General features: G+C 48.4%; 1 protein-coding gene across 1 annotated transcript in view; it reads right to left on the bottom strand.

The window, feature by feature from the left end:
* Positions 1-25,057, bottom strand: part of SLC13A5 (solute carrier family 13 member 5) — a 39,103-nt gene extending 14,046 nt beyond the window's left edge. The window contains exons 1-8 of the mRNA XM_007937501.1: positions 24,956-25,057; positions 16,689-16,817; positions 16,325-16,461; positions 12,551-12,723; positions 11,030-11,198; positions 8,315-8,437; positions 3,089-3,304; positions 241-341 (exon numbers count right to left, since the gene is read on the bottom strand). Of these exons, the coding sequence (XP_007935692.1) occupies positions 241-341; positions 3,089-3,304; positions 8,315-8,437; positions 11,030-11,198; positions 12,551-12,723; positions 16,325-16,461; positions 16,689-16,817; positions 24,956-25,057 (1,150 nt within the window). The remainder of the gene's footprint in view (positions 1-240; positions 342-3,088; positions 3,305-8,314; positions 8,438-11,029; positions 11,199-12,550; positions 12,724-16,324; positions 16,462-16,688; positions 16,818-24,955) is intronic.
* Between the last annotated feature and the right edge of the window lie 1,882 nt (positions 25,058-26,939).

Raw genomic sequence — 26,939 nt, 5'->3', positions numbered from 1 at the left:
GACAGCATTAGTGTCAAATTTCAAATTTTCTCAAATTTTAAAAAGCAAAAGAAGAGATTTGCCTTAAACAATACCCAGGGAAGGCTTGAAAGAACACCCTCTCCCCAGGCTTTTGGAATCTGGCAAGTCCTCTTCAATAGGATGGAATTTTCTGCCTTCTGTGCCCTGGGAGATCCTACGAAGATCTTTTGTTGCTAAGGCCCAACCCCAATGACTGGACAGTAAAGACAGAGGTGTTACCTTCCTCAGGCTGGTTGCAGAAGTTGAACGTGGGCTTCTGCGAAGGCACAATGAATAGTAAGATGACTACAAAGATGGCCACGGTGGCATCAGAGATGTACCTAGGTGGGAAGGACATACAAGATTTCAGTCCGGCTCGGCCCAAGAGACAAGCGTTCAACAAATCTGCCCTAGCTCCAACAGTTCTGTGTCTAAATGCTCATATATGAAGATACAGAATAAAAAAAACACAGAAAATACATTTTGGTGAGGATGTGGAGAAATTGGAACCCCTGTCCATTGCTGGTGGGAATGTAAAATGATGCAGCCACTGTGGAAAAGAGTTTCACAATTCCTCAAAATGTTAAACACAAAACATATGACCCAGTAATTTCACTCCAAAATATATACCCAAAAGAATTGAAAACATGGACTCAGATACATGTACACCTATGCTCATTGCAGCATTATTCACAATAGCCAAAAGGTGAGAACAGTTCAAATGTTCATTAACAGATAAACGGATAAACAAAATGTAGAATATACCTACAATGGAATATTATTCAGCCAAGTAAAAGAATGAAGTACTGATACATGCTAGATCATGAATAAACCTGGAAAGCAGTATGTTAAGTGTGAGGCGCCTGACACAGAAGGTTACATGTTGTTCGATTCCACTTACGTGAGATGTCCAGAACAGGCAAATGCATAGAGACAGAACACAAACTGTGGTTGCCAGGGACTGAGGGAAGGATGAGGAGTGACTACTTTACAGATATGAAGGTCTTTTTCTGGGGTGACAAAATGTTTTGAAACTAGAAGTGGTGGTTACACAACATTGTGAATGTATTAAATTTCATTACATTGTTTGCTTTAAAATGGTTACTCTCATGGGAATTTAACCTCAATAATAGAAAAAGTACAACTAAACAAACAAAAGAAACAGGCTCAACTGGGTATGAAAAGCAGAGTCCAAAAAGCCAGCTCAGGAGTGAGGTGGTAGAGTTCTGGTTGGAAACTGAGAGACACACATTCTCGGCCTGGCTCTACCAATAACTCTGTGTGGACTTGAGCCTCTGACTTCCCTTTCTCAGCCTGCAATGCTTCATGGGTGAATTTTGTGACCTCTTTTTGACAAGATTCTCTAGGATTCTGGGTTTACCAGTGTGGAGTTTAGAATTTAACCTTACCCAAAGAATTTGGTATTTGCCCTCAGTTCCTCAACGATGATCTTGAAAATTTAACTGTGTTCATTGATAAGGACTCCATATCTATAAATATGCCAGTGAGGTGCTGAGGCCACTGTGGGGTGGGGGCTGGAGGCCAGACAGGTATCACCACATGATACCTGTGATCACCTCATATCAACCAAGCTTGGGGAAAGGAGCTAGAGTTTGCAGTTACCCCCAGTAAAGCTTCTGGATGTTGACTTTCCATGAGCTTCCTGGTTAGTGAAAAATACCTGCTCTCAGGAACAACACAGAAGCTCTGTTCTGAGAACCCTCCCAGATCTCACCTTATGCCTCTCTTCTTTATGCTAATCCAGTTCGTATCCTTTATAACAGAATTCTGATCATAAATATAGGAGCTCTGGTAGCATAGTGCCTAAGGCACTTGACTGCTAACCAGAAGGCTGGCAGTTCAAACCCACCAGCCACTCCTCGGAAGGAAGATGGGGCAATCTACTTCTGTAGTGATACTGCCTCAGAAACCCAAGGAGGGGTCGCTATCAGTCGGGTCTGACTCGAGGGCATATAACAACAACAATCATAAATATAGCACTTTCTGTGAGTTCTGTGAATCGTCCCAGCAAATTATCAAACCCTATGGAGTAGTGGGAGCCAGCATATCAAAAGTGAGGGGGGCTTGGAATCCCTGAACATGTGGCTGGTTTTCTGAGGTGGCATAGGGAACTCCCAAACTAGCAGGTCAGAAGTGAGGGAGCCCAGAGGGCTCCTGAGCTTGCAGCTGGCACCTGAAAGGATAATGGGAAAATCCCAATATTGTAGCTAGAAGTCAGAAGTAAGTGTATCATGGGAACTCCCAAGCTTGCAGCTGGCATCTGAAGTCCTGGGTAAACTTGGCAGTCTGGAGGATTGTGTCCTTCAACTTGTGAGCACTGATTTAGCAGGGTGGTTTTGGTCAGAGTGGTGTCAGAATTGAACAGAGAAGTGAAAGTGGGGATTTTGATTTGTTGATTATGATTCTTGTGGTTGGTGTCAGAAAAGGTTGCATTTGTGAAGATTTACACATGCATGTAAACCAGCATGACCACAAGGACTTTGGTGGTGACCTAACTAGACCTTCCAAATGGAGTAACCAGTCACAGGCAGCCATCTCCCCACCTACATCTTCTGCCTTTACTAGAATGATACGTTTCTTCCATCCTGACAACACCTTGGCTGGGATAGAGACTACAGGTACTACCTTTTGCTAAGTCTCTGTCTATAGAAACTTCTGGATCCTAGATGTGAGTCCTGTGAGGGACTTGAGTGAGTCTCAGGAAAGACAAGAAAGGAAAGATGGCAGAGCTGAGGCTGAGATTTAGAAACCAAAGCTCTGGGAGCCCCATTCCTAGCCTAACAAATCTCTCTCTGTCACAACCTGGCCATCCCGCCTAGCCAAGTATTTTCTGCTCAGCCTATTGGGGGAAGAGGAAATGCCTCTGTGGTCCTCTCATGAAGACTGGTGAGAAAGAAGTGACTCATGTAACCAACAGTGTGCTCTCTGAAGCCCAACTCCCAAACAAAGGACATACTCCAACCAAGCATGAGTGCTGTGGACATTTCTCTGTGACCTGTGGCCAAGGACAGCAGCATTTAGACACCACTGCACTAAGCCAGAGGATTCTGCAGAATGAATGGCTTACTTGGTCTTGTCCTCCACCCAGGCAATGGACAGCCAGCCGGGTATGAAGCCAGGGTCGCGTAAGAACCACAGGACCACCAGCAGCAGGAAGCACAGCAGGACATTGGTCTCAGCAAAGGAGAAGGGCCCCAGCTTCTTGTATTCCTCCTGCAGCATCTCATAGGCCATCTTCTCATTATCATCTCTCTCTATTCCGCAAGTCCAGAATTTTTTAAAACTAGAGAATTAAAAAAAAAAAAAAAAAATGAGAGAACAGTGCATCAACAGATGAGCTGATAAGCAAAGTGTAAGGTATGCATACAATGGAATATTATTCAGCCATAAAGAGAAATGATGTGCTACCACATGAATGAACCTTGAAGACATTCTGCTACGTGAAATAAATCAATCACAACAAAACAAATATTATATGAGTCCATTTATAGGCGATATCTGGAATGGGCAAATACATAGAGACCAAAGTTTATTAGTGGTCACAAGAGGTGGGAGGAAGGGGAAGGGAAGTTATCACTTAATGGACACTGAGTTTCCAAGCTTGGGCTGATGAAAAACCTGTGGAAATGGATAGTGATGATGGTTGCACAACATGATGAATGTAATTCATGTCACTGAATTGTACACTTAAAATGGTGACAATGGCCAAAGAAAGAAAAGGATGAGAGAGTGGCAAGTGTCAGATGGCAGAGCAGATGGATGTCTCAGGAGCTGGTAAGCAGATACCTGCACAGTGCACAACAGAAGACGGCAGAAGGACTGCAGGGCTGCCTCTCGGCTGCCATGGGGCCTGGGGAAGCCCCTTCTTTGCTCTTCCTGCCTCCGTCTCATCTGCCTAACCTACTGCACAGGCTGTAGGTGGAGATGGCTCTGTTGGTGTTTAGGGTCTCTCTGTCCTCCACCTCCCTGGCTCCATGGTCAGTGCTCTAACAGGCACCCATCTGCTAGCTCTTGTCATTCTAGAAACTCTGGGATGAGGCCAGGGACTTCCAACTTCCAGGATTAAGAGTGAGTCACCTTGAAACCCAAGGCCATGCCAGGTGTTGGTTACATGTCCCCAGTGCTCATAGAGGCTCCTGACTGTGGGGCTGCATTGTACATGCAGTTGACTGATGCTGGTCCCCTCCTGGTGGGGCCTCCAAGCCTTCTTTCACAGGGCCCTCTTACACAAAGTAGTTTCATGCTCATGCCAGGTTAATTCCTTCTGGGGAGCACTGGCAGGAGATGCAGACACATGGATCCAGTTTCCCTGTGGGAGCTCTGGTGGGTAGGTGGTGGTGGAGGGGACCAAAATGTCCTTTTGCTGCAGAATGGCCTTCACTATGATGCTGGTGAACTTGGACAGAAAATACTGCAGAGTGAAAGAGAGGTGGAGGGATCCTTGAGGCCCCTGCATGCCTCCACCACATCAGGGGTTCAGAAGAACCCTCCTACTTCAGGAGGATAGTCTGGTTAGGAAGTGGGGCATAAGCCAGTCCTACTAGCCCATGTGGAATCTCTGGGTAATGCAAATGGGTGATGTGCTTGGTTGCTCATTGTAAAGTTGGAGGTTCTCATCCACCTCAAGGTGCTTTGGAAGAAAAGCCTGTGACGGACTTCCAAAAAGTCAGCTGTTGAAAAACCCTAGGGAGTACAGTTCTACTCTGACACACATGGGGTCACCATGAGTCAAAGTCAACTTTAAAACTACTGGTCATATTGGTTTAATATCCCATGTAGTCAGTCCTTGGTGGTCCTGGGGAGCAGTCTATGGCCCCCTTGGGCTAGATGTTGCCTTGGAGGCTGGCCATAAACTCAGGAAGATACAGATTTTCTGGATTAGGCTAGAGGCAGTGACCCTGACATTATTCTCCATGACCATCCAGGTGAGGGACTCAAGGAAGGAAAGACATCAGACAGTAGAGATGCTTCCTACATCTGAGATAGGTGCTCGCTTGCTTCAGGTAGGGTGGTCCAGGAGTCCATAAAAGGTGGGTCACTAGTTCCTGGTGTGTGACAGGATGTGGCCTGGACCCAAGGGCATCCCCTGCTGTTCCTGTTGTCCAGGCTGAACATGAATAGCTATTCTGTCTCCCCATTTTGGGATCTAAATAAGGGTGCAGGGGAGTCACCCCACTCCCATTCCTGTCCTGTCATGCTCTGCATCTGGGTGATGAGGTTCCCTAGCTAGAGTGGCAGGTCAGGAAGGCGTGGGATCAGGCAGCAGCTCTGGAAGTCTCAACTTGGCAGATGCTCTCCAAGCTCTCTGTCAGCCAAGAAGAGTTGATGGGGGGATGCCAGGTTGGGTGAACAGCAGCTTCAGGCTCTTGGCTGTGAGTGCTCTGGGGCCTGGTGTTTACATCAGGCCAGACAGGAAGCTAATGATGCCCCTGTGGGCTTGGAGCCAGGCCAGCCCCTCTGTTTCTCTCTTTGATGAAATTCACTTAACTTCAGGGCTCCAGGGATTCTTCCAGGCTGACAGAGAGGCCACACTAGTGTGTCAAGGGCTTGAAGCTGCCCATTGCCCAGCCTGGCGTGTCCCCCCACCAGCTCTTCTTGACTGGCAGGGAGCCTGGAGCACCCACACCTGAAGGCATCAAGGGCAGCAACCCTTGTTACCCTCAAGAGGAGATGTAACAATGTGAGTGATCAACACAGTGGCATTGAGGAAGAGGAAGACATAGAGAGGTGCATGGGAGGTATAGACAACAAAGATGAACCCTTTGCACATACAGTACTGCACTGTCAGTGATGGTAAACATTGATCTATGGGTACACAGATGGGTGGACAAGCTGAATGATTAGCTATGTCCATCCAGGGAGAGTGTGCCCATGACCATGTATTGCTATGTTCTGTAAGAATTACAGGCATAAAGTAGCCTGACAAGGGACAAGTTTGTAGTCACTTCTTGGCCACAGCCAGCTACCCAGAGGGAGTGAGTAGTTGGACCTGTGGGCTTGGGACCATAGTCACAGGGGACATCAAGCTCAATTGGCATAACATACTACACAAAAACATTGTTGCACATTCTACTTTGGTGAGTAGCGACCGGGATCTTATAAGCTAGCAAGCAGCCATCTAGATGGAACGATGGGTCTCTCCTCATCCAGAGCAAAGAAGAATGAAGAAAACCAAAGATGAATGGAAACAATTAGTCAAAGTGACTGGTATACCATGTGATCCTCAGCCTATATGACTATGAGACCAGAAGAACTAGATGGTACCCAGCTATCACTGTCAACCACTGAGAGGGGGATCTACGTAGGAGATTCTGGATAGAGTGAGAGAACAATGTGTAACAAAACTCAAAATCATAATAAAAAAAGAGGGGGCGGGGACCAGGTTTACTGGTCTGATAGAGCCGGGTGGAACCCCTGAGACTATGGCCCCTAGCTGCCCTTCAGGTCTGGAATTGAACCTACTACTGTGGCTTCCAGCTAAACAGAAGACAGGCATATGAGTTGAACATTTATATTAGGTAGATACACTCCTTGGAGAGATCAATCATGGGAGAATAGAAGGGCTGTGTATACCTAGGGAGACAGCTAAGGGGGCAGGAATGTGTGGGAGGTAAGAACACAGGGAAGAGGTGTCTGTGGGGAGGAAGTGGGAGGGGAGCTGTTGCATTGTGGTAGATTACAGTCAATGTCATGAAACAAAGTGTATGTGAACTGCTGTTTGGAAGATGAGTTTTCTCTGTAAGCTTTCACCCAAATAACAATAAATTTAAAAAAGAAAAAGAAAGAGGAGATGTAATGTAGTGGCTTAAAGATAAAAATGCTGGAACCAGACCATCTGGGTTCCAATCTCAGTTCCACTATTTCCAGGTTAACTCACTTAACCCAGTTGGGCATAATAACAGTACCTATGTCACAGGTTGTTGGGAAGATCAATTAGGTTCATATATGTAAAGTGCCTAATAGAGAATCTGGCACATAGACACACTCAATAAATGTCAGTCATTATTATTACTATTGTCCCATGAGGAGACACAGACACCCATCTGCAGGCTGCAACAGGTTTGGGCCAGGTCTCCTGAGAGGGCTTGGGATAGATGCAAGAATGTGAGCAGGACAGTCAAGGAGCAGGTTCGAGAAGCAGGGCAAAGACAGCTGCTGTCTGAATCATGAAGCTTCCCTTCCACGTGGGCCCTTGCACAGGTCAGGGTGGAGAGGTGTACGAAGCATGCCTACTGTGATGATAATGATAATGGCTATCTTGATTCTTTATAATAATTTTTTAATAGTAGACTTTCAAAATAGCTCGTCTTTCAGGAGAAAACCTAGGAGAATGTTTTGTTTTCCTCATTAAATCAGAGATTTTCACAAGCACCTTTCCCTCCCAGCTCTGAGGTCTCTCCCCTCTGGTAGCACACTCCCCTGTGTTTTTCTTGGTGTGACTTCTTGAGCATTCGGCTCATGGATAAGCACTTTCTATCCCACACCAGAAGACCACATTTACACCATAGATACAACTCCTGGTTTTAAAAATAACAACTTTTTGTAGGTGTCAGTGGGCCATACTTCATGGTTTCTGTCCAAAGTGTGGCTGCCATCAAGGGTGACCCTGGTGAACTTGCCAGTATGCTGAGAATAGGAAGGGTTACTTCCTAGAACCTGGCACATGCTAGGAGCACGGTAGGTATTCGGTAAAGGTCAGGGTTGGGATTGATTGAGACATGACAGAGAGGTTTGCTGTGACCTGAACTAGTGGACACATGCAGCCAAGTGGATGTTTGTCCAGCAATGCAGGTTTGGCACTGGGGATGAACCCCTGCTCTTCCTGTGCCGGGAGCTGTGCTGGGTGCAGGGGTCAGAGAGGACTGACCACAGGCCTTCTCTTTGAGGAGGTCATGGTCAGGAGATGGATGGTGCTGCAACATGAGTATGGGTACCAGTGATAGGACTATGATATGCCCAGGGGCAGCCCAAAGGGCTAATTCTTTTGAGACGGAAAAGAGGTGGGAAAAAAGCCAGAGAAGGTGTCCCTAAGCAAACGGCATTTGAACTGGCCTTGAAGGCTAAGGAGGTAGAAGAGAAGGTAAGAATGGCATTCCAGGAAGAGGGAACAGCACGTGTAAAGGCGTGGCGAACAGCCTGTGGTGGCTGGAACTGGAGGGCTGATGAGTGGGAGGCGGGGCTGGAGATCTAGGTCAGGGACAGACATGAACTTCAACGACTTGCCTGCTGAGTCTGAGGGCTTTTCAGCAGGGGTGGGCCTGATCGGACTCTTCTGTAAGCAGCTGATACTTACTTGAATCCCATAAAAAAACAATGGAGCCAGAACCAGGAAAGCAGCAGCATTATCAGCATATTGGGGAAGGCAAATGCAAACCAAGAAGCAAAGTTCACGACGTCTCTACTGTCAGGAAACAACCTGCAGGGAGAAACACCGGTTCAGACGCTGAGCTGTGGAGCGCTGATCTCAGTCTCTGGACTCTCAAGTTTCCACCCAATCAGGTTCCAGGCCTGTCCCTTCCTCCTCCCAGCTCCTGAGCCAGCTGCCCTTTCTAGCCCTGTCCAGGGCTCTCGTCTTCACATCATCTGATTTTTGTTACCTCTGTGCCCATTGCAATTTGTTATTGTTATGTGCCATCGAGTCAACTCCGACTCATAGTGACCCTATACGTAACAGAATGAAACACTGCCCAGTCATGCACCAGCCTCGCAGTCCTTGCCATACCTGAGCCCATTGTTGCAGCCACTGTGTCACTCCATCTCAGTGAGGGTCTTCCCCTTTTTTGTTAACCCTTCACTTTACCAAGCATGACATCCTTCTCCAGGGAATGGCCTCTTCTGACAACATGACCAAAGTTGGTAAGATGAAGCCTGGCCATTCTCTCTTCCGGGGAGCATTCTGGCTGCACTTTTCCAGGACAGATTTGTTCGTTCTTCTGGAAGTCCATGGTATTTTCAGTATTCCTTGCCAACACCATAATACAAAGGCATCAAACTCTTCTTCCGTCTTCCTTGTTTATTGTCTAGCTTTCACATCTATATGAAGTGATTGAAAATACCATGGCTTGGGTTAGGCACACTTTAGTCTTCAAAGTGACATCTTTGCTCTTCAACACTTTAAAAAGGTCTTTTGCAGCAGAGTTTCCCAGTGCAATAAGACATCTGATTTCTTGACTGCTGCTTCCATGGCTATTGATTGTGAAATCTTTGACAACTTCAGTCTTTTCTCCATTTATTTTGATGCTGCTTATTGGTCCAGTTCTGAGGATTTTTGTTTTCTTTATATTGATGTGTAATCCATACTGAAGACTGTAGTCTTCAATCTTCATCACTAAGTGCTTCAAGTCCTCATCACTTTCAGCAAGCAAGGTTGTCGTCATCTGCATATCACAGCTTGTTAATGAGTCTTCCTCCAATCTTGATGCTGCTTTCTTCATATAGTGTAGCTTCTCTGAATATTTGCCCAGCGTACAGATTGAGCAAATATGGTGAAAGGATACCATATCCTTACACACACCTTACGCACACCTTACGCACACCTTTCTTTATTTTAAACCATGCAGCATCCCCCTGTTCTGTTCGAACAACAGCCTCTTGGTCTTCGTACAGATTCCTCATGAGCATAATTAAGTGTTCTGGAATTCCCATTCTTTATAATGTCATCCATAATTTGTTATGATCTGCACAGTTGAATTCTGTTGCATAGTCAATTAAACACATGAAAATATCTTTCTGTCTTTCGCTTTCAACCAAGATCCATCTGACATCAGCAATGATATCCCTCATTCCACGTCCTCTTCTGAATCCGGCTCATGTTTCTGGTAGTTCCCTGTCAGTGTATTGCTGCAACTGTTTTTGCATTATCTTCAGCAAGATTTTACTTGTGTTTGATATCAATGATATTATTTGATAATTCCCATATTTGTACACATCCAATTAATGAATTTATATACCTGACTGGAACTTTCATAGCATCTGTCACTTTCAGGAGACCATGGGTTCCACATGGTTAGAGTCTTGACTTCTCTCACTTTTATGATCCAACTCTACTCAACACAAGGCTGCAAAGTTCCAAACCATCTCTGTGGTCTACCTGGGGCCTCACAAGGCCTAATTTCCCTTGAGGTCACACCATCCCAAGGTCATGTAGTGAGGCTATAGTGAATGCGATGGTGAGGCAATGAGTGACCTAACTCCCAGTCCTTGATCTCATTTATAGATCCTCAATATCATAGGACCATCACCACTAACAACCAAAGTTTGCCCTACTGTAGTGGCTTGTGTGTTGCTGTGATGCTAAAAGCTAAAGTTCTGATATTTCATATACCAGGAGGGTCACCCATGGTGAACAGGTTTCAAAGGAGTTTGAAAATTAAAACAGATGAGGAAGAAAGGCCTTGGGATCTCCTTCGGAAAATTAGCCAGTGTGAACCTTACGGATCACAACAGAATATTGTCCAACACAGTGCTGGAAGATGAGTCCCCTGTGTGGGAAGGCACTACACGATGGCCACAGCAATGAACTTCAAAATGGCCATGAAGATGCAGGACTGGGCAAAACTTTGTTCTGTTATGCATAAAGTCATGAGTTGGAGCCCACTCAATGGCAACTAATAACAATAATTTTCTGCAAGTTTGAACCAAGGACCCGTCATCTGGGAGTATGTTGTCATCTCCATGACTTTAACTCAGAATTCAATCCACATTCCCTCTCTGATTGAGAAGCCTGAGCCCAGGGAAGAAAGATAAGATTCACCCATAGCAGAAAGCAAGCTTGATCTTAATTTAACCCACCCTTGGATGTTAATTCCACTAGGTCTTTGCACTGTCATCACTTCCTACCCCCTCTGAGGATTTCTGAGTGGGTGCAAGGGTACTGGGGCTGGAGGCTGGATGGGAACACATCTTCCCACTGTTGCTATGCTCCCCAAGGTCCAGCTGTGGGGGATGGGGAGAGGGATAGGTTCTCTAGCCCTAGGGCCCACTTTAGAAGGTATGGCCAGTGACTCACTCATGCATCTGGCCCTGGAGCACCACATTGGGTCCCGTTCCGGTCAGGGTGGCAGTGCCGCCGATGCTGGCTGCGTAGCACACGCATATTGTCATGGCCTTGCACATGTTTTTTCTCTCCTTGTCCTCCCTCTGCTTCGTGGCCGGATCTTCAAGAATCACTTGGTTCCCTGTGGTGGGCACAAGGGTTGTTAGATGAGGCATGCAGGCCTGAGCCAGTCTTAGAGGTAGCTCACCCACCCCACCTCCTAGTTCTACTGCTAGCCTTCAGTTTGTAGTATCCTGTCCAGCCTGTCTAGATCCCTTCACTTGCTTTCTTTGGCTGGCCTCCAGCCCAAACTGACAGTCTGGCCTCATCTGCCTTACCAAAGTCACATCCCATAGCTTCGCTTCCAGAAAAAAAAAACAAAAAACAAAAACAAATCCACTGCCATCAAGTCGATTCATATTCATAGCAACCCCCACTGGGTTTCTGAGGCGATAAATCTTTACAGAAGTAGATTGCCCAGTCTTCCTTCTGCAGAGTGGCTGGTGGGCTTGAACCATCCACCTTCAAATAGCAGTCAAATGCCTTAGGGCACTATGGCACCAAAACTCCTTAAGGATCCTTAATACTCCATCCAAGTTCAGCTAATCAAGACCTGTGTCCCTTATTTCGTGCCTCCTTGCTATTGCTCAAGCTGCTCCCTCCATCTAGGGGGGCCCTTCTTATCATCTCCATCTCTCTTGGGGTGTCCAAGCCCACCTCAGATGTCCTTTCCTCTTAGTAAGATCTCGTTCTTTTCAGAGCTCCCTCAATGTCCTGCATATGCATTCACAGAGTTTCCCCCAGCTCAGGATGAAGTGTGAGTGTCTTGTCTGTCCTGCTGCTCTGGGGCTCCATCAGAGTCTGCACCGTAGTGTGCTGGGTGTGTCCTCAAGGTCTCACTCAGGGTCTGGCTAGCAGGCCATCAGCCCTGAGCCCTAGGTTCCCCTGTGCCAGTCAGGGTGTGTCCCTGGGGGTGGGATAGTGAGCAAGGATGAGGACAAGGAAGACACTTTCCTTGCCTTCCTGGAGCTCAGTGCCTAGCATGGAAGCAAACATTGGATATCCAGCCCCAATACCTGTGGGAGCAGAGAGTGGAGGGAGTTGACCTTTTCAGGGTCAGAGGAAGACCTTCTTCTACCTGAGGAAGAGTTGGAGTAGCAAGAAGTGAGAGGCACCCAGTAGGGACTCAAAGATGTTTGATGATGATGAATAATCAAGTGGGGCTGACTTGTTGATTTCTGTGCTTGGCAGGAACTGAGAGTGGGACCTTGTTATAAGCTCTACTAAAGGACATATGACTAGGATCTAACTTTGTATGCAATAATAACATTCCTAAAACTTACAAAAATGTTATTTTCTCAATATTGTTGTCCATAACTATTGAAAGGAGGGCTCTGGGAAGCTGGGGGAGGGCGGTAGGATGTGACCAAGGCTTTTGGTAACATCGGATAGGCTGCCACTGAGGATATCCACAGCCCCTAGTCAGGGGCTCACCTGCCAACTCGCTGTCCTTGCCCTTGTCCACCAGCTCCAGCTCAGTGGCTGTCCTTGTGACCTCCATCTGCTGCAGTATGGCCTCCACAATGGGTACCATCATGGCCGTGGCGGCCGTATTGCTGATCCACATGGATAGGAAGGCTGTGACGCTCATAAAGCCCAGCATCAGCCTGCAGAAAAGGGGCAGGGAGGAATGCCCAAGAGTCTGCCCCACCACTGCCACTCGTACCCCTGAGGAGCAGGTAGGGGCCAGGTCTACCCTGCAGGGATGCAAGGGGCCATGCAGACCAGGGTGCCGGGCCACTTCCATTCAACGATGGGTATTCTAATAGGTGATTATAATTTTAGGGGCTCCTTTCCCTCCCTCCCTACCTCTTTTTCTTCTTTCCTTCCTGTCTCCCTCCTCTCTCCCACAAACATTACTGATATCTCCTCCACTGGCTACTGGGGTCAGTAGGAGGTCCCAGGCCCAGTGGTGGTTCTAAGGAGCTCCCCATCTAACAAGGGAAGTACAGGTATCTAGAAGGTACAGCTCAGTGTAGAGGTCTGCCCTAGTATGGCCAGGGCTCGGGGGAAGCACAGAGAAGGGGTGTGGTCTAGCAGCCTTACATGCAGGTAGCCCTGGCTCCACACCTCTATCTGGGTGATACACACCCATCCAGACTCTGACTGTCATCTCATAAGTTGAGAAGGGCTATGCTGAGTCAGCCTTCAGGAGTAGGGTGATCTGGGGGGAGAACTCAGGGAAGTGTGGCTTCCCTTCTGGCTGACCACCACCAATTCCCTCCACACCCCTCTACACTTCGAAGACCCATATCAAACAGGCTTGTTGTTATTGTTGTTATGTGCCATTGAGTAGGACCCGACTCATAGCGACCCCTCCTTGGGTTTCCGAGGCAGTATCACTATGGAAATAGATTGCCCAACCTTCCTTCTGAGGAGTGGTTGGTGGGTTTGAACCACCAACCTTCTGGTTAGCAGTCAAGTGCCTTAGGCACTATGCTACCTAGAGCTCTTGATCAAATAGGCAGTATTCAGAAAATAGGTTCCCTTTGCTCACAACACCCTATCTTCCACTGTTGCTTCCACTTCTGCCACCTGCCTAGAAAAGTCCCCATGGTTCTTCAAAACTGCTCAGACAAGGTCCTTCTCTGCAGCCTTCCCCCCAGTGCATGCCAGGTGGGGCTGAGCACACCCTTCTCAGTCTTACATCCTACTCTAATCACTGTGTTGGATTATGAGGAGCTGTTTCCGCACTTGCACTCTGATTATGAGCTCTTCAAGCGCAGGGTCAGGGTCTGATTTATGGTGCCCCACACCCTGGCACAAGGCCAGGAACAGAAGGCGTGTGGGGAAGATTGGCTGAATGGAACTCTGTCTCTGTGCCCCTCTGCTGTCAGGCTCCTTCCAAAGGCCACTAATCTGCCTGGGAGTAGGAGCCTGAAGAAGTGATTTGGGTCTGCACTGCCCCATGACTCAAGCTCATGTCAACACAACCTGGCTTCATGGACTCATAAGAGCAGAGACTGGGACTCAGACAAGAAGGAGGATGAATGAGAGACGGGGAGAGTTTGCATGAATAACAGTTGTCATAGAAGGATCATGGCTTGTACATAACACTTCAAGGCACCAAGGGGGCCTCAGCATAAAGGATACCCCTAGGACAGGCAGGACCATGGACAGTGAGACGTCAAACTCAGAGGAGGAGCCAGGAGGCAGACTGGAGCAGAGAAGGCTGTGCAAAGTTCTTGGGTTGAGAGCCAATGCTCTCAAGCACATTCCAGAAGGAGGCCCAGTATAGAGGCCTCCCACCCACTGGTGGAGGAAATCAGGCCACTGAAAAGGATCTTGAGAACTGAGGACCCTGAACTCTCACATTTCTGGAAAACGCAGTGGCTTTTGATTTGCCCATGGAGGGAGACCAAAGAACCACAAAGCCCTCTTCTCAAGGAAGTCTAAGGCACCAATGGACCCCTGAGCATTGGTCAACTTGGAGGGTAGGCTCAGGGTCTGTGTCTGTAAAGGGCCTGCACAGTCCCTGACATGAAGATATCTCTCTCAGAGGTTTGTTGTTGTGGTAGTTATGTTTGTGTGTCAACTTGGCTGGGCCTGGTTGAGTGGCTGGGCAGCTGGTGGTAGTTATTTCCCATGATGAGACTGGCAATCACCTCCATGGTGGGGTCTACCACAAGTAGCCTTTGGGATGTGGTCTGCTTCCTGTATATGAGGAGAAGCCTTGGGAATGGTCTCTAGCCTATGGCATGCTTGGACCCTGCATGTAGCTGTGTCATTGCTCAGCAGCCTGCTATGTTGTGCCAACCTTGGGACTTACAAGGGACTTAAGTTAATGGCTTGCCGTGTGGTTTGGTAACATCAGGACTGCCTTTTCACTTGTCAACCTTGGGGCTTCTCAGCTTCAGCAGCCAGCAGTTGTCTGAGTGAAGAAATGCCTCTAGCTCCAGTGGGCCGGGAGCAGGAGACAGAGCTGGACCCCAAGGTTGAGGGGCTTTCACCCAGCCCCTAGAGCTTGGCACTTTGAACTTGGACTTAAAGCCTCCGTACTGTAAGAATAAACTCCTGTTTGTTAAGGTCATCCCACTTGTGGTATATTTCTTGTCAGAGCGGCACTAGGGAACCAGAACAGTTGTCATTGTTAGGTGCCACTTAGTCAACTCTGACTCCTGACAACCTCATGTGACAGAAGAGAACTGCTCCACAGGGTTTTCTCGACTGCAGATCACTAGGTCTTTCTCAGAGACATCGACTGTGAACTAATGAACAGCTAGAGGGGAGTGCTGGTTTAGTGGCTGAGTTCTCTCTTTCTGTGTGAGAGGCAAGTTCAACTCCTGGCCAATGCCCCTCATGTGCAGCCTTTGTCAGGTAACAAGTAAACAGCTGCCTACCAAGGGCTGGTCTGGGGATGCACCATCATTCAGGAAACACACTGCTTCAAAAGAAAGATTCACCCTGAGTTTCCGATCAGAGAGGGAACATCTGGGGGCATCGGCTCATCAGACAGACTGACTCTAATCCCCATGTGACCATTTAACCTCTTTCTGCCTCAGATCCATCATCTGTTAAATGTAGGTGGTAGTGTTGGGAATAATGCCCAGCTCCCAGAGTTGTGCTGAGAATGGAATGAGGTAATAAGTATAAGCTCCCAGGATCATGCCTGGGGCATTATAGACATGCAATATAACCTGGCTGTGATGATTACAGTGCCTCCATTGGTTGGTTGGAAATGGACCGTGTGCTGATTGGTGAGGCAAGGAAGCAAATAAAAAGCTATGAGTGATGAGGGAGAAGATGAGGTAAGAAGCTTCTTTTCAGAGGAAATGGATATCTTAGCTTTGGAAGATGACCTTTCTGTTTCTCCTTAAGCTGAGGAGCTGAGTCACCTCTGGCCTGCCTTCCCCATGGATACCCCATTAGGCATGGCTTGATCCAGCCTCCAGGCCCCCCTCTACCACCAACCTTGTTCTCTATGGAACCCTGCAGCCCCTTCCCCAGGAAACCTTCCTAACCTAACCCTCAGGGGCCCTCACTGACCTGCCCCTTTACTCACTGCTATTCACCCACCTGCCAGCTGCCGCTTCCCACGCATCTGGTCTCTCAACAGCTAAGATGGCCACATGCCCCATCAGATGCCAGCAAAGACCAAGGAAGCCCTTGGCCATCCCTTGCCTGTAGGTGGCTTGCTCTGTCACATCCCCCTCCCCAGCCCTGGGGTTCACATAGAGCCACATGGCGAGAGAGAGGAGGTGTAATTACCGTGCGGGCTTGGGCCCCACACAGAGGAGTGTGCGCAGGGCGATTCTTCTGTGCAGTTTCCAGTGCTCCACAGCCACTGCCATGATAAGGCCGCCCAGGAACAGTATGTTGGTGTCTTTCATGTACTGGATACTCACCTGGAGAGACACAACCTATTGGCACCCAGGGCCACTCAAGACCCCAGAGACAGGTAAGCAGGCCAGATGCCACCTTCAAGGACAGCCCAGAGAAAGGCTGGAGGCTCAGGTGGCACGCCTCTACACAGGAAGAACCCAGCATGGACCCAATAAGCACAGAGAGAGGGGCTGTGGGAAAAGCTGACGGGAGAACCAGGAAGCTGCCAGGACCCCCCGGGTCTGCTCACCTGCTTGGAGTCCAGAATTTTGAAGAGCGGTAAAAGCAAGATAGGCAAGAGGGCAGTGACGGCCAGAGGGATGACTTCTGTGCACCAGTAAATGGCCATGAGGATGATGACATAGGCACACCTGACAAACTGAAGAGACAGACCTGAGGCCTCAGCACAGTGCTGCCCCCACTTCCCCGGCAGTGGCACACATGGAGCGGCGGTAGGCGGATGGCCAGAATAGCGTGAGTCCTCAGAGAAGACCCTCTCGGGGCCACTCACTTTCCATCCTGTGGCTGCACAGCTTTCCAGGTTTGGGACAGTGAGGAGGTATAGCATCTATTGTTGAAAACTTCTGTCCCTGCTTCCCGACCACGTGATCCTGGACAAGTCCTTTAACCTTTTCAAGCCTTGGACTCCTCACCTCTCAAAATGCAATAATAACAGGAGAAGGAGGTGGTAGAGGAGGAAAAGGTAGGAGAGGAGGAGGAGGAGGAAAAAGGAAGAGAAAGAAGGAAAAGGACGAGGAAGAGGAAAAAGAGGAACAATTAAACAAAAGTATTTTGCTATTTAAGTGCGATTTTCACCATGTCCTCTTTCAATCTGACTTCCTTTCCTCAACATCCTATCATAAGCATTTTTCATGTGGCTACATATGATCACTTTTAAAGCTGCAAATATCTCCTAAGTTTGATGAAATCTTCTCCTTTGTCCTCCTGCAATTGACTAAATGTTATTCCTTCTTTTCTGCCCTTAAAATGATGCTGTAATCACCCTACTTATCTGGCTCATCTATTTTAAAGTCCTTAGCAGAGCCTACCCGAAGTAGATCCTTGAATTCCGGATACCTATCCCAAAGGAGCTCTGGTGGCATAGTGGATAAGTCATCTGGCTGCTAACCAGAGGGGCAGCAGTTCAAACTCACCATGCTCTGTGGAAGGAACATGGGGTGATCTACTTCTGTAAAGATTTACAGCCTCAGAAACCCAATGGGAATCGCTAGGTATTGGAACTGATTCAATGGCAGTAAGTTTGGTCTTTATTTTTTATCTCAAATTGCTTCCTCAAAGGGTCGCTTCAACTTTCCCTGCTCTCAGAACATGTCGATCAGCTCATCCAGAACTTGCTAGCATTAAGTGTTTTCCATTTTTTTTTATTGTTATCATTAAAATTTAAAAGGTGGCACTTGGTGTTTGTTGTTGTTGTTGTTATGTGCCATTGAGTCAGACCCGACTCATAGCGATTCCTTGAGTTTCTGAGGCAGTATCACTACGGAAGTAGATTGCCCAACCTTCCTTTTGAGGAGTGGCTGGTGGGTTTGAACTGCCAGCCTTCTGGTTAGCAGTCAAGTGTCTTAAGCACTATGCTACCAGAGCTCCTAGCATCTCTCTAATTCCAAGAATCTCATGCATTACTACTTGCATTTAGTTTTGTGTGATTTGTCTATTTACATTTCTTAGCCACTGGGGTCTTGGTGGAAGGAAGCAGGAGTGGAAAGAATTGAGATTGGAGTGAGACGGACCTGGGTTCAGATGAAAGTATTTGCTGCTCTGAACCCTCCTTATTGTAGGGCTTTGGGTGAGTAGTGTAATGTTCTGGGGCCTCAGGCTTGTGGCCTATTAGAATGTGGATAATGATAACTACCTCTCTAGGTTGTTTTATGTTTTATTGATATTTTTATTATAATTGTCAACCCAGACTTTGCCCTCTCCCTCACTATACACCAGAAAAACAAATTCACTGCCACCGCGTTGATCGTGACTCATAGCAACCAACCCCCATTTGCTTTCCAAGGCTGTAGATCTTTACGGAAGAAGACTGTCCCATCTTTCTTCCGTGGAGCAGCTGGTGGGTTTGGACCACCAACCTTCTTGTTAGCAGCCAAATGTCTTAACCACTATACCATCAGAGCTCCTTTTCTCTCTCACTATAGTCTTCTCCAATTAAATCAGTCACCAAAATGTATAGATTCTATCTCCTTAAATCTCTGGCCTCTCTCCCACCACTTCATCTCCTGGCCACTGCTTTGGTTCAGGCCCCATCATCTCCTGCCTGGATCACTGAGCTGTCTCCTAATTCTATCTCCTTACAGCCAACAATCCATACTGTTTCTCCCTCTTTTGTGAATCTGACCACATCACTCCTTGGTTTTAAAGCCTCTCGTTGTCTGCAGGATAAAACCTAGGTGCTTAGCATGACTTTTTAGCTCCCCAGTATAGCACTGGGCTCTGCAACCTCCTCCAGCCCCTTTCCCAGTTACACCCCAAGGCCCAGCTATCCCAAAGCACTTGCAGTAACTGAGGCACAATGCTCTCCCTCTCACACCCTTTTTCTCTCACATACCCCACTCCCTCAGCCTGGAATGAGTTGTCATCGTTCAGCTCAACACTCCTCCTTGGACCCCTTCCCTGGCTCCCTGCACAGTGTGGGGCTGTGCCCTGCTTCTGCACACTCCCCCAGGACTGAGCACACTGTACTGTAATTGCTTGTTTCCTCAACTGTCACCCCCACTAAACAGTAAGCAACTGGAGGACAAAAACACTGTTTGTAAGTTCGCTCTGACCTCAGCACCCCGCACAGCACTAGCTGCGGAAGATGTTCAGCAAATGCTTATCAAAGGGATGAATGAATCAAATAGCCTTCACCTGAGCAGACCTGTGACAACGCTGCTGAGAAAACATACCGTACACTAGCACTGTGCAGCATCACCCCAAAGAACACGTATTGTGTGTAAAGCACTGCAGGGAGGTTAAAAAGTCTTTGTGGGTTACGTTATGGGTCATGAAAATAAAATCTTTTCTTGGCATCCCATGAGTGCCCCAGGACACTTCTCGACTGTTCAATGCAGTATTTCTCAACCTCGGCACTACTGACTCTTTGGGTCAGGTGATTCTTTGTTGTGGGGACTGTCCTGCACATTGTAGGATGTTTATTAGCATCTCTAGCCTCTATCCCTTAGATCCTAGTAGCATTTCCTTGAGTTATGACAATAAAAAAACGTTTCCAGATTTACCAAATGCCTCGGAGGGGAAATCCGCCACTGAGTGAGAGCCACTGGGCTAAAGGCAGAACAGTGGTGGGGTGAGAAGCCCTGGCTGACACTAGACAGGTTGATGAACACTCACTGCTTGCCACTGTCTGGTCTTCAGGGGTCAGTAACTTCTCTGGGTCTTGGTGTCAGGTGTGTACCAAGGGGGGTGGGAGTGATCCCCTTCAGGGGCAGGCACTAAGGAGATACATTGTGGAGCATTGAAAAACAGTAAGAAAAGTGTATAAAAATCAGACCGCTTCTTTTAATCATCCTGAACTGGCAGCTCTAAATATGTCATTCGTTAAAATGCTCCTTCCACTTGGGACATATCACTCCCAATCCTGATCCCTCCCCCTTGTTTCCTGTTCTCACCTGTAAATTGAGACTTTAAGAGTCCCTGCCACCCATCTGTCAGTTTGTCTACTGTGGTAACTTGCTGTGATCTGGGAAGCTCTACCACCAGTATTTCAAACATCAGCAGGGTCCCCCATGGTCAGTGGAGCTTTCAGACTAAGACAGGCTAGAAAGAAAGACTTCTTGCTCTCCTTGTGAAGATCAGCTAATGAAGACCTCATGAATCACAACACAACGTTGCCCGGTTACCAACCATCAGGAAGACGGTGCCGGACCAGGCAGTGTTTCGTTCTGTTTGCATGAAATCACCATCAGTCAGAGTCAACTCGACAGCAACTGACAACACTCTTAATGTAGGGAACACACAAAGTGCTCGGTATTTATTTATTTTTGAATTTATTTTCCATCTGACTTCAGACACACTCACTAAGGCGACTATAATGGTAGCAGGTGTAATCCATTTTCATTGCAGAGTCTGGAGTTGCCAAACACCACCATTAGAAAAGACAAAAAAAAAAAAAAAAAAGCATGAGCGAGAAATAAAAGACAATGAGGTACAAGGTAACTCTGTGCCTCTCACCCCCACACTGCTATTAGGAAACCTGGGGGGTGACCAGCCTCTGAATAATACCAGACGGTAAAGTTGACCCTCCCTCGTCCAGAAATAAGGAGCTCTGGTGGCGTAGTGGAGAAGGCATTTGGCTGCTAACAGGAAGGTCAGCAGTTCAAACCCACCAGCTGCTCTGTGAAAGGAAGATGGGGCAATCTACTTCCGTAAAGATTTACAGCCTCAGAAACTCAATGGGGGTCCTTAGGAGTCAGAATCGACTTGATGGAAGTGAGTGTTGTTTTTTCAGTCTAGAAATGTTCCCACAGTGTTAGTGCAGAGAGCAGATCAGGAAGAGGGAAGTTTGAAAAGCCTGGGGGTTGATGGTAATCTTATGAGGCAGAGAATGTGGTGGAGTCTACCTGCAAGAAAAGCCTCAGTTCCTTGAGGGTAAGTTCAGGGTACTTCCCTGCAGCAGACAGGTGGAGAGAAAAGTGATTAAAGCTGCGATAAAAGTGGACAATGTGATTTAGTTCAGCACCCAGCACAGTGTCTACCACATAACTCAAGCTCACTGCCTTTGAGTCAACTCAACTCCCATCAGGTTTCCAAGGCTATAAATCTTTATGTAGGCAGACTGCCTCATCTTCTATGGAGCGGCTGGTGGGTTTCAACTAGTGACCTTTAGGTTAGTAGCCAAATGCTTTAACCACTACACCACCAGAGCTCCTTAGCACATAACTGAAAAAAAAAAAAAAAAAAAATCAAACCAAACTCACTGCTATTGAGTCTATTCTGACTCATATCAACCTCCTTTGGGTTTCCAAGGCAGCAAATTTTTATGGAAGTAGATTGCCCAGTCTTCCTTCCATGGAGTGGCTGGTAGTTTGAACCACCAACCTTCTGGGTAGCAGTCAAATGCCTTAGGCACTGTGCCACCAGAGCTCCTTTAGCACATAACTAAACCAAAACCCAAAACCAAACTCACTGCCCTTGAGTAGACTGCGACTCATAGCAATCTCTCTTGGGTCTAGGGAAGCAGATTGCCCAGTCTTCCTTCTGAGGCATGGCTGGTGGGTTTGAACTGCCAACCTCCTGGTTAGCAGTCAAATGCCACCAAAACTCGCTCACCACATAACTTTAAAAAAAAAAAAAAAATTCATTACCTTCAAGTGGACTCCAACTCATAGTGAACCCTCCTTGGGTTTCCGAAGCAGTATCTCTACAGAAGTAGATTGCCAGCCTCCTTCAAGGGAGTGTCTGGTGGGTTTGAACCGCCAGCCTTCGGGTTAGCAGTCAAATGCCTTAGGCATTGCTATTAAATTGACTCTGACTCATGGCAACACCATGTGTGTCATAGCAGAACTGCACTCCATCAGATTTTCAAAAAACAAACCAACCAACCCAGTGCCATCTAGTCGATTTGACTCACAGCGACCCTATAAGACTGAGTACAACTGCCCCATGGGGTTTCCAAGGCTGTAATCTCTATGGAAGCAGACTGACACATCTTTCTCCTGCAAAGTGGCTGGTGGGTTCAAACTCCCAACCTTTTGGTTAGTAGCCAAGTGCTCAACCACCGTCCACCTGAGCTTCTTACTGGGTTTTCAGTGCTGATTTTTCAGAATCAGAGCCTCAGGCCTTTCTTCAAGGCACCTCTCATTCGAACCTCCAAACTGCTGGGTAGCAGCTGCCCTGCACATAATGGGCTCAATAAATATATAGCAAGTGCACACATATCACAGTTCATTGTTTATGTATTTATTAATGTGTAAGGGTGTCTGTGATATATTGCTTAATGGATAACTCAGGTAAGAGAAAATATTGTGTGTATGTGTGTTTGTGGAGAGAGAGAGAGAGAGAAGAGATTAATTGATTGATTTCTAGAAAGATGCCCATGAAAATGTTAGTCAATTATGAGATTTGAGGGTATTTTTTTGTGTGTGCTATACAGAATTTTGGGGCGCTCTGGTGGCATAGTGCCTAAGGCACTTGACTGCTAACCAGAAGGCTGGCGGTTCAAACCCACCAGCCACTCCTTGGAAGGAAAGTTGGGCAATCTACTTCCCTAGTGATATAGCCTCAGAAACCCAAGGAGGGGTCGCTATGGGTCGGATCCAACTCGATGGCTGTGAGTTTTATACAGAATTGTTAGGATTTTTTTTTTTTTTACAATATTAATAAAATATATGATACAATGGATGTATCATGTATTTTAATAAAAAGCTATTTTGAAAAGAGACTCCAGATTTTAAAAAGAGATCTCCAGAGAAAAGGCAGAAAAAGGAGAGCCGAGATGAGGCCAGGAAGGAAGCAAGGTAGGAGAAAGGAACAGGAGCAGATGGCCTAGAGGAGAGGGGCTGGGGGCAGCAAAGGGCATCGTGCCCCAGGAGTTGCCTCCCCAACCTGACGATGCTCTCCAAGGGGCCAAGGGCCCCTCTGGCTTCTCAGAGGCTCTACTCCCTTGCCACATGCCTCTAGGCTTCCTTGCACACCAGTCTGGCCATGGAGGACAGGAACAGAGAGCTCTTCCCTCAACAAACTCACTGCCATCGAGTCAGACTGACTCATAGTGACCCTTCTTTGGGTTTCGGAGGTGGCATCACTATGGAAGTAGATCGCCTAACCTTCCTTCCAAAGAGTGACTGGTCAGTTTGAACTGCCAGCCTTCTGGTTGGCAGTCAAGTGCCTTAGGTTCTATGCCACCAGAGCTCTCAAGAGCTCTTCAGTGGCAACCAAAACAGAGGCACAAAGGGAGAGAACGAGAAGTCTGTGTTCCCAAAGGGAAAGCATGTCCAGGCAGCTTTGGAACAACTTTCCCTGGTGTCATCTCTTCCCTCTCCTGATCCTTGTTCCCAGGACAGGTTAATCACGTGTGCACGCACACACACACACACATACACACACACTTGGGTTTGGGTCCCTGCTTAGGGCCCACCTATGTGTGTGTGGCAGGGTAGGAGTAAAGTCTAAGTCACACTCTCCTGGGGCAGGAAGCTCAACCAAGCTACTATAATTATTCCAGGAACAACACTCTCCCACCAATAGAATTAAAATCACAGCTCTCCTGCCTGGCTCCCTCCCACTGACAATAAAGCCCAGAATTGCTTTCTAAAGAGGAAATAGGGCTGTTGGCACTTGGTGTGGCCACTGAAGAGCCACAAGATCTGTTGTTCTTGCCTATCCAGGGTCTGTGCTCAGCCAAGGGCTCCTCCTTGCACCACCACCACCACCTCCACCCCAGCAACCAGCATAATCCCTTTAGACACCCTAAGGCTTAAAGGGTAAGAACTGAACTACCCGGCCCCATTATACAGATGAGAACACCAAGGCCAGAGAGCACAGGGGGTCAACTTAAGTCACAAGGAACAATGAAGAGTGGAAGTTCAGTTCTCTTGCAGGTTATCTTCCCGGTGCATTCCCCCTTTCCAGGACTGCCCCCAGCACCCCTTGAAGAGCTCCTCTGTTTCCCAAACCTGCCTGGAACAGGGGAGGGGGTAGAAGCTGAAGGTTTCCTGTCTGGGCTGAGAGTGAAAGGGCTGAAAGAGGGAATGAGGAGGAAGGAGCAACCAGCGAACCACAAAAGGCTTCAAAGGGCTCGGGTCTCTGCCAAATAGGCTGCACACAACTCCGCGGAGCCTGGGCCGGGGCTCCGGCCCCGCCCCCACCCTGCGGCCAAGGCCATTCATTCTCTCCTTTCCTCCCTGGAGCGACTTCCCTACAACCATGGGTCCTGCCACCCAAGGCGTGAGCTCTGGGAACGTCTCCCGCCTCCTGCTACAGCCACAGCGGGCAGCGAGCAAAGCAGCCCAACCAGACTTGCCCTTCATCTGGTAGCAGAAAGTTGGCGGCCTGGATTTCAGAGCTAGAAATAAACTGGGCTCATGGATGGGGAAACTGAGGCCCAAAAAAGAGCCAGAGAGTGTCAAAGACAACACTCAGGATCCGCTTAGGTAAGGATCTTTTCACAGGAGTCTCTGACCTCGGAAGCCACCTCGAGCTGGGAAGTTCTCACACACTAAGAAAAAAGACAAGAGGGGGTGGCGAGCAGGGAAGGACAGCGCTCAGGCTCCCTGTCCAAGCGGAGGGCGCTTTCCTGGCGGATTCTAAGTGTGCACCCTACTAGGTAGGGGGTTCTGTGGCGCAGGAATGAGCCCCCGTCCGTGTGCCCAAGGTCTGTGCGCACTTCCAGGCTTCTCTGCTTGCGGGCATCTACAGCTCGCGAGCTCGCACAGCCCAGGGGAGCCGTGCCCTCCCGGGAATCCGTGCACGCCAGCTCAGTGCTCCCGAGTTCAGCGCCAACTGCTGGGTACCCGGTGCCCGGAATCCGCCGGGGTGCTGGGAGACCCAACTGACCTTGGCGGGTATCAGAATGATGAGTGGCAGCAGCAGTATCGGGGTGATGAACAGTATCACGAAGGACTTGAATTTGGAGATATAGTTCAGCGTGGAGGCCATCGCGGAGAGTGAGACCGGTGTCAGAAGCGAATGAGCGGCAGTTGGAAGCTTGGCGGGCTTAAGAAGGGGCCAGCAGTTCCACTGCGGGGGGCGGTGGGGGCGGGGGGCGGTGGTGGTGAAGCAACAACTCCGCCCCCCACCGAGGGGCCTCCCTGCGGCCCGGGGGCGGGGCCTCCCCGCGGGGTCCGTGGGGAGCGCCTGCCCCAACTCTGCCACCCGGCGGCCGCGGGAGGCGCCTGCGGACTCCACGCTTCCGACGGCCCTCTAGGGGCGACGTGGGCTGCGGCATCTCATGACCCTCCAAGTCCTACCAACTCTGCCTTGGGCCGCGGCGCGCCGCAGGGCTGCCTAGAGGGTTGTGATGGGTCACTCATTCCTTTAAGTTTGGCACACGACGTCGTTACGTCACCCGCACCTGCTCCTTTCTTTGCTCTGAATGAGTCTCTCTCTGGGTGCCGCCAACGACGAAGCCTTGTTGCTACTAAACAAAGGTTGGCGATTGGAACCCACTCAGAAGCTCCCGGGAAGGAAGAGAGATTTGTTTCTCACAGGTCACAGCTATGAAGACCTTACGGAACTCAGTTCTACTGTCGACCATGAGTGGGCACGGACAGTATCATTGGTTTGATTTGTTTGTTTTGAGGGTTCCAGATGAGTCTCCACCGGCCCCTGGGTCTCTCGGATGACTCTCCCCTTCCCTTCCCCGCCGCGTCCTCAATACTCAGGGCACAGGACCCTCCCACCTGCGCCCTTCCCAGCGAGCGCACTTAGGGCGCTGTCTGGTGATCGCTGACGTCCGCCGCAGTCTGGGCGGCTTTCGCCCCCTGCTGCTGACACTCCGCCTGTCAGTGCTTCCGCAGCCGGGAGGGGCGCTGCTGAGCACCGCCGTCGCCGCCCACCTGACCCAGGACTCTATGGCCAAGCAGAGGAAAACCGATCTAGAGAAGAAGGGACTTAACAGAGTCCACACTGAGAGAGTGGTACCTTCATTTATTGGCTTGCCAGCCCGCAAACGTGTACTGAACACCTATTCTGTGCTGAGCCCTGTTTGGGGCGCTGGCGACCCGAAGACGGAAGGACACCACCACCTCCATTCCTTCCTTCATTTCTCCCTTCTCTCCCTGGTCCTCACTGTCTTCCCATTCTGCAGCTTTCCTTTGGAGAATCTTACACGTGCTCATGGAGTACCTGGGTGGTGCAAACCGTTAACAAGCTCGGCTGCTGACCCAAAGGTTGGAGGTCGAAGTGCCCACAAAGGTGCCCCGGAAGAAAGTCCTGGTGGAAGATCAGCCATTGAAACTGTGGAGCACAGTTCTAGTCTGACACACATAGGGTCACTGTATGAGTGACACATAGAGTCTATGTGGGTCACATAGAGTTGACTCTATGACAAACGGTTTTTTATCCATGCTTGTGATTTCACCACAGCCTATTCAAAAAGTTTTCCCCAGGATATAAGAATTAGCAAACTATTTCAATGCAATGTTACAACTGCTTTAAAGGGGGTATAACACAACAGTTAAAACATGAGTTCTGTAGTCAGACTGCCTGGATTCATACCCTAAGTCTTTCCTCTTGGCTAATGTCTTAAACAAGTTACCTTCTCTAAGCTCATTTATTCATAAATAGGAATAACAGCAACGACTTCAACGAAAGATGAATTTTACCTGAACTTGTGATACTGGAAAACAGCAATAGTTAGAGAAATCTCCCCATCTTTGTGTTCAAGACAATGCCTTGCTGAAAAGAACCACCATTCTTATGTGTCTTAGATAAGATTCACAGTGGCCCTTTTGTTTATTTGTGACAAGGACAGACACCAAACAAAAAAACCAAACCCATTGCCATCCAGTCAATTCTGACTCACAGTGACCTTGTTAAC

The sequence above is a fragment of the Orycteropus afer genome, unplaced genomic scaffold (genome assembly GCF_000298275.1).
Source record: "Orycteropus afer afer isolate SDZICR_OR568_19922 unplaced genomic scaffold, OryAfe1.0 scaffold00042, whole genome shotgun sequence".
NCBI classification, from domain to species: Eukaryota; Metazoa; Chordata; class Mammalia; order Tubulidentata; family Orycteropodidae; genus Orycteropus; species Orycteropus afer.
Note: the sequence above shows the minus strand (reverse complement) of the source record. Positions and strands in the feature narration are given on the sequence as shown.